Source organism: Rhodamnia argentea, chromosome 1 (assembly GCF_020921035.1).
Source record: "Rhodamnia argentea isolate NSW1041297 chromosome 1, ASM2092103v1, whole genome shotgun sequence".
NCBI classification, from domain to species: Eukaryota; Viridiplantae; Streptophyta; class Magnoliopsida; order Myrtales; family Myrtaceae; genus Rhodamnia; species Rhodamnia argentea.
In genome coordinates, this window is record NC_063150.1 from 36,828,309 (window position 1) to 36,836,182 (window position 7,874).

Consider the following 7,874-nt stretch of genomic DNA (forward strand, 5'->3'; position numbering starts at 1 on the left):
CGCGTCAGTAATTACAAGTAGATGTATTCAAGATTAGGCAATCTCTATACCGTATATACCTAGACAAATACGAAATTAGGGGGTCACATTTTGTTGTATAGCCATGGTTTCCTCAAATGAAACTATGTAATTTTTATAGAAATCAAAAGGATAAAAAAGCAATAAAAAAGATAGCCATTTTTTCTATTAATTTAGAAAATAAAATGGAATGAAATGCTATCCTAAAATTCAGGCAATAATTATGAAAGTTGAGGGACTATATTGAATTGAAATTTTTTGATTATATTGAATATTTATAAATAGTTTAAGGACTACATGAAACGGATTAAAAGTTTGAGAATGATATTGCATGGAGGGATAAAGTTAATGAACTATTTGTGTTGTTTTTCCTAATTATATCATATCGTAAGTTACAATCTATTGTAAATGTAATTTTAAAAATTCGAAGTTAGGATATTTTAGTCGAGCTTGGTAGTTTTCATTTAATTTCCAACGTTTAATATATTGTAGGCATATATATTTTTTTTGCTCTTTTTAGTCATTTCTCTATTAAAACTATGTTTTCTCTTATCAATGACTCTTAAGAGATAGTGTATTTTAGCCACTTTTCAAGGTTAGAAGTAATTTTACAATTCTAAAGGTAAACGGTAACTTTCCAATTAATTTTTTTTTGGTCGAAAGTAACTTTCCAATTGAAACGCTTTACGTGACAGTTTTTTTTTTTTTTTTGCCAAGGGCAATATGTAAGAATTTATGAACAAATTTTTTAAGAAATTTAGAATAGTATATAAAAAAACAAACTGTGGAATTTCATGACAAAAATTCCATAAACTACAAAACCGCCGGTTCGGAATTTGGCTTGTTAGCGAAAAGTCACCACCACCAAAAAGCCCACGCAGCGAATCGTACGGCTGAGATCGCCATAATCAGACGGAGAACCGCACCTTGACCGTTAAAACCATTGCAGAACAAACGAAGCAGGTGGATCAATGAACAGTGAGCGAAGCGAGGGCGACGCCCAGAGGAAGAAGAAGAAGAAGAAGAAGGAGAAGAAGGAGAAGGAAAAGCTTCGAGGAATTCGGTCTTTTTTTCATTCTTTTTCGTTGGGTACGCGATCTCGGAACTTGGGTTTCTTCTTCTTCTTCTTTTTGGTTTTGAACGTTGCAGATATTGCGATTCCGGAGCATTTGCATGGTTTCTTTTACTTATGTTCATGTTCCTGTCGCGGTTTCTACCATCGTAGATGACGCCCCTATTCTTTCGATTCGTTTTACTTCCAGAGACCATTAATGGGACTTCATTCTCTCAGAATATTTAGTTTGGTTCGTCATTCAGTTGATGACTGAAAAATGAGTACTTCGTTGACTAATGCACAGAAGGTTGTGGAGGAAATCTATCCTTTTTGGGTTTTGGTACATTGACATAGGCAGTTCCGAAAGATCCGATGTGACCAAACAGCCCCTAACCTTGCGAGCAAGACCGTGATCTGTTCAAGGGCTCTTTCGTTATTTTGCCGATTTCCCGTCACTTTCTCTGCTCGGCAAAAACTTTCCAGGAAAATCACGCGAGAAGGTGCAGCAAAGAGAGAGAGAGAAGCGATGGTGGAGTGCAGACCGCTAGGGTCACGCTGGTCCTGTTTCTCGTCAGAGCAGTCGTCTGGGTTCTCGGGTGAATTTCTTCTCTTTTTCTCACCCCTCTCTTCTTGATAGCTCGACGATCGCGATTCCATTCAATGTGTGCACGTAGCAATGGTAGGGTCTTTCTTGAGTTTCTAGAATGAAATAAGCGTGAAAATTCATCGGCATTGTCAAAACTTTCGGCCAGTTTTCATGCGCGTAACAATGGCGATTTCCATGCACAATCCAAAAGGCATTATCTGTTTTGATCTCGCAGTCTCTTCTCTTTTGCAAATGGCTTCTGGGCTTGACGGTTTTGGTCTGCCTTGAATCAATTCTTTCTTCATTCCATTGTTTTGTTCAATCTCTCTGTGAAATACACTTGATTTTTTTTTTTTGTTCAGGAGAGGCCATCTGTTCATCTCCTTGTTATTGTAGGTTGGCAGATTTTTCTTTTTGGAAATAATCTATGGAAATTCAAGTGGCATTGCGATCATCGGGTTTGTCCGAATGAATGTGTTCTAGATGGCAAATGGTTTGCTGTTTCCATTGACTTACGTACTCTTTATCTTTTGTTTTGAGACTCCACACGCGTGTCAATTAGATTACAAGTCCACGGATGCATGTCTCGATTTAGATACGAGGAATAACGGAAATGGTTCTGATTACCCTCTGCCGTTCTATAACCTCACGTCTGCCACTAAAGTATGATTTATCTAGAGTCCCATCTTTTCGGTCTGATCCCCATGGAGAACAATATCGTGACGAAGATCATGTTACCTGATTTGTTCTGCACACAAGTTTTATCCTACCATGTTATATTTTGCTTCATTGCGTATCGGTTTCGGAGTTTGTCCTTCAGTCGGACGCTTTCAGACTAACCGTACATAATGGTTGATAGGAGCCTTGGCTATCAATATGGAATTGGAAGATGTGAAGTCTGATCTATATGCCTTGCGAAAGTTGTATGAGCTTCTCCAACGAAGTGCAGATGGGCCACACCGTGGAGATGCTATATATGTAAGCTATTCACTATATATCTTGCTGAATTTTTGCTACTCTCTTCAAAGAAAAGAAATGAGGATGCTCCTGGGAAGCTTCTCGACTTGTTACATCGGTTTTCGCAGTTCAATCTTTGTGGGACTGAAATTTATTTTGATAAGCAATATTCGAGAGATCTTCGGTTTGTCTTGTCTAAGAAAAGACAGGTTTTACTCGATAAGTTTTATTGACCTTTTATCGACAGTTTCAATATACAGAGGAAGCTTGATGCTTGCACTTTATCAAGCAGTGATTTCATACTTGTTTACACTTTGCATGCTTTACAGTTGGATCAGAGAGCACAAATGCTATTTAAAGATCTCCTGGATTACGCTACAGAAGGAATTTTTGGGACCTTCAGGCAGGTTGGTCAAATAGTTGTTCTCTCTATCTTTTTCTTTCCTCATGTTGTTTCTTTAAGTGAACTGGAAGATTAGATGTTTATGCCAGTGAATATAATTAACAATTCATCGCTGAAAAGTTCAAAGTTTCAAGCGTAGCTTCAACTTAGAATTTGACTTTCAGTTAGAAGTTGCACCAATATTGTCCAGCAAGTCTTACCATGTGATGTGCTCGTGCACAGATCGTATCAGCTCAGTCTGCGACCCGTGAAGGTTCCAGTTCCCCTCAGCCGTCTCATTTTACACCTACTTTAGTGTCTCTTGTTCTACCTAATCGCCCACGGACATCATCTGGTGCCATCGACGTCTTGAGAGATCCTATTTTACCCGACACTACCCGAAAGGAGGACGAGTGCTTGCCTGCTGAGAGCACTCCTAACAAATTGGTTCCTAAGCCATCGAAACTTAGCATCTTGTCGAGCAATCAGGGAAGCCAGAGGAAGCAGTGCAGGGTTTGTCGAAGAAACATTGTGAAACAACAGATATCTGGTAAAGAGCCAGAGGTATCAGCTAACAGCATAACACGAACAGTCAATGGTCAAGAAAGAATTGACTTTCGAGGTGGCGAGGGGAAAGCAAGAAGCAGTTTTGAGAACTATGGAGATGGGTCTTTTACAAGTACACAAGAGCCACGAAGCCACGAAAGAGTCCTCAACCTCGAACACCAAGCAAGGATTGCTGCTCCTGTAACAACTATCTCCACAAGTTCTCTGGCTTTTGAGCATAGAAAACCTAGAGGCAGGTACAGAACCCAATTTGCTCCTGAGATTCTCAAGCAATCTGATGGAGCTAGTGATTTCACAAAAGACTTAACTGATGCCATCAAACAAATTGAAGCCCGCATCTACGTACTGCAACTTTATTCTCAAACCAAGGAGTTGATCACGAAAGTAACATCACAAAGTGGAACAGGTAAGGCAGTCGGTGCAATTCGTCCTATGACGGAGCCAAACGAGCAGAAATTTACAGGATTTATGCCGGAACATGGTGCACCTATGACAAATGGGTCGCCGCTTCAGGACTGGAGTCAGACTGCACATAGCCAAGAGAACTTCAGTCAGGCACACCAGTTGCCAAGTGAGAAATCCAAGCATGGAGCCTCAAATTTTACCAGTCATCAGACGGGAGTTTTGCTGCGGGACGCTGGTGAGAATCAGAGTTGGAACTTGACTGCAAAAAGTGGTAAGGACCTAGTGAGCCAAACAGGTTTGTGCAGTGAATTTCGTGGGATTAAATCAGGGGAGTACGACAATCGGAAACGGAAAAAGACTCTGGTCCCGCCACAAAATGCGAAGGCCATGGTGGAGAAACTGGAGACTTCGCAGAATCATAACAATCATCCGATTAGTGTTAAAGATAATATGGTTCACGGTTTAATGGTTCCACCAAGTTTTGCTAATGCGCCAAAGAAGCCTCCATCGGCTATTAATCAAAAGCAAATGGCTAGGGAAAACTCAGCGGTGACGTTGGCAAAACCGAGACTACTCGTCCCTCCTGAGTCATCGGCCTCCATTGCGGCCGTCAGTTCAAGCAGCAAGTTCAGAAGCAAAACCAACATGCCTCTCCGTGTTACTCTCAAACCAACACTCATGGACCAGTTCTCCAGTAAAAAAGAGGCGCCTATGCATAGACGAGCGCAAATGATGCCAAAGAAGACTAGCGTAAGAGCAAGGAATAAGATGGTCCAGCCTCGGCGAGAATCAGATCATCGCAGGTCGAGCTCTCGAAGCTCATACATCAGCAGGACCAGCGATGGCACTAGCACAAGTAGCAGGACCAGTGATGAAACTAGCACAAGTACCAGCAACAGTGAGGCCTATGCAGATACTGACTTGTCGACCGGATCCAGAAGGACATGGGAAGAGAGCAGCTCTTCGTCCTCTGTCCCAACCTGCCGCAATGGTCAAGTGGATGCCTCATATGCACCGGACCCTAGGAGGAGAGGGTCCATATCTAGCCATCCATCTAATCACGAGAAGGGGGTTGGTCGGCTGAGACGAATGAAGGACAAATTGGGCCTCATATTCCACCACCACCATCATCACCACCATCACCACCACCATCAAGGATATTCGGACGACCGGGATAAGAAATTGCAGAGACGCCCCGCAACTTCTATGTGGAAGCAAGTGCGGGGAATGTTCCATAGGAGAAACGAGAGAGATGTGAATAAAGCAACTAAGTCGGATAAACACCAAGTTGGTCGTTTTCATGCTCTTGTGGAAGGGTTGCTGAGGCATCTACAACACACTAAGAATTCAAAGGCATCGAGAGGCAACGGTGTAAGAGTCCACAAGAAGAAGAAATCGCGTTGGTGGCCAAAGTTGAGACATCGCGGCGGGATGAAGCTGCCCAATAGAGGACGGGTGAAGCTAAAGTTGCCTGGTAAAAGGTCACGGATGAAAGCTCTCAAAATGCATTAGTCACTAATCAGAATTAACAAGTTGTGTTCTACAAAACGTGGTGTAATTTGTAAGGTCTCTATTCGTCACTTGTTCTAAATTTATGATAAGGCGTTCATCAAGATTCTTTAGACACCCAACTAGTCTCTAATGTATGATTATCAATATGTATAATGCATCCTCGGAATCTTTAAATTTGATGGGATTCACCAGTTTTAATGACGCGCACGGTTCAATGGTGCAGGCGCCTAATTTTAGCACTGATAAGTGATACCTTCCCGCCACCCAACACGGAAATTACCGTGGCATATAAATTCATGCTCTTGAAGGTGGCCCAACAAGCACGCGGGTTGATACCAGTTGAAGTCCTAGGCATGGAAGGGACATGCTTATGTCTAGGAGCAAATTGCTTAATTTTATCTGATGTGACGTTTGTTGGAGACTTAGACCTGGTGGATACAACTATCATGGAATATGCATATAAATTTAGGCGATTTAGGGACTATTTGGCAATGATTCTATTCCAAAAAAGTGATTTTGATTATTCATATTTTTTTATTCTGTTCCTCGGGTGATTTCTAGATTTTCAGAATGCATTTGGTAACTTCGCAGAATTTCTATTTGCGAATAGAAACATGTTTAGTAACCGCATAAAATTTATATTCTGGGAACAGCTGAGAATTCCTTTTTTTTTTCTCAAAAAATTTTTCATCTTTTTTTCATCTTTTTAAAATGTTTTTATAACTTTTTAAATTTTTTAAATTATTTCTTTCCTTTTCTTTACTTTTCATTTTTGTTAGTGAGGGCCAGGACCCTCCTGAACTTTAGGGGAGGGCGTCGAGACCCTTGCTTGGCCACTAGGCAAGGGCTCACGGCCCTTGCCCAGATCCGGCGAGGTCATTGGCCCTCAATCCAAAACCAAATAAAAGGAAAAGAAAAGGAAAACAAAAATTTAAAAAACGACAAATTTTTAAAAATTATCCAAATATTACTAAAAATGTTTACGGCGGGACAGGCGGTGCCAAGTAGGATGGTTAGTATCGACATAATCTTTTTAGACCATAATTGGCAAGATGCATTCAATTAGCAAAATGTAAAAATGTTTAGAATTCAATTGGCACAATTAAAATATTTAGGATTGAATTAGCAAAAGTGCAATAACTTTTGAACTTTTTTTTAATAGTTTTTCCCAATTTTCTCTTATTGCAAATAGAGTGCATTTAGTCTTCCAATGGCTATAGTTTCTTGTCATTAAAAGCATTATCTTTGACGGACCTTAAGAATTCCACCTCTCCCACTCTTCATGAGGGGGTCTCACAAATTCATATCTCTAAAGGATGCAAATGCTCCAACCAAAAATTAAAAAGATTCACTAAATGAAAATTAGGATATACATCGTTAGTAAAAGAAAGCTTTACACGAGCAGTTTTATCCACCCTTGATTTGAGGGATGGTGAGAAAGCGGATGGTTATAATCTTCAAATCAAGGGCTAATAACACTGCTGCCAGAATTAACTCTTCTATATATTCACCGAGGTACAAGAAAGAAAAAGAAAATTTTCTTATAATTTACATATGAGTACCGCCTAAAGAGATTAAGTGAAAAGAAGAATCAACCAGGACCTATTTATTTAACGTGAAATGTTATTGATTCATTATAGTTGATCCAAATAGCTTGGTGAGCTATTCTAGTACAGCATTTTCTTGCCCTCATCCAATCATAAGCATTTGAACGACATTGCCCTTGTTGTCGATCTCAAATGAGTACATTATCACGCCGGTCACCTGCCGATTCTCCTTCTCGATTATTGCCTTTGCTTTCTTCCCATCTTGTCCCATCAACTCCGGCCACCTAGATTTACATCGCGCCTCTGCAAAATCCGGAGAGCATAATGTCAATGAACCATGGTGGGATGGCTTACCATTAATGCTTGAATCCCAAATCATTTGGAATTGCTCAAATTACGAAGAAAGGGAACCACAAATTAAGTAAGGCTTGGACAATACTACAAAAATTCAGAAGGGACAACTGGTATAACGCCCATTCGGACGATGTTTCTTAGTTATGTTACCATTATTGAGAAATCTAGAAGAAAATCTCTCACTATCTAAATGGAGCAAGAAACATAGATAAGAGATTTTATTCTCGAAAAGAAAAATAAACGATGAATAGCTTAGGGTGGGGCTATTTCTACCTCGTATATGACTAAATCCACTCGCTTTTCAGTAAATGGACGAAATCGGCCTTAGTGTTTTCCAACAAGTCTAGTCTCTTCTTCATTTAAAACTCATCCATTTAGAAAATAAACACTAGTCTCTTCTCTTCTTCATCACTGCTCCGATGACAGCTTACACAAAGAGTTACTATAGGCTTCAAAATGAGCTGTTAGTCTCAGTATTGTAATTCTACTAGC

General features: G+C 40.2%; 1 protein-coding gene across 1 annotated transcript; it reads left to right on the forward strand.

Annotated features, from left to right (window-relative positions):
• The first annotated feature begins 1,626 nt into the window (after window positions 1-1,626).
• LOC115730313 lies at window positions 1,627-5,796 on the forward strand. Its single transcript, XM_048281382.1, has 5 exons — window positions 1,627-1,668; window positions 2,518-2,636; window positions 2,945-3,022; window positions 3,241-5,530; window positions 5,705-5,796. Exons 2-4 carry the CDS (start codon window positions 2,535-2,537, stop codon window positions 5,479-5,481), a joined length of 2,421 nt encoding a protein of 806 aa, XP_048137339.1. The 5' UTR covers window positions 1,627-1,668; window positions 2,518-2,534; the 3' UTR covers window positions 5,482-5,530; window positions 5,705-5,796.
• Window positions 5,797-7,874: the final 2,078 nt, after the last annotated feature.

Coding starts and splice junctions, on each gene's coding strand:
- LOC115730313 (XM_048281382.1), top strand. CDS start 2,535: ATGGAATTGGAAGATGTGAAGTCTGATCTATATGCCTTGCGAAAGTTG. Junction 2,637..2,944: donor ACCGTGGAGATGCTATATAT/GTAAGCTATTCA, acceptor CATGCTTTACAG/TTGGATCAGAGAGCACAAAT. Junction 3,023..3,240: donor TTTTTGGGACCTTCAGGCAG/GTTGGTCAAATA, acceptor GCTCGTGCACAG/ATCGTATCAGCTCAGTCTGC.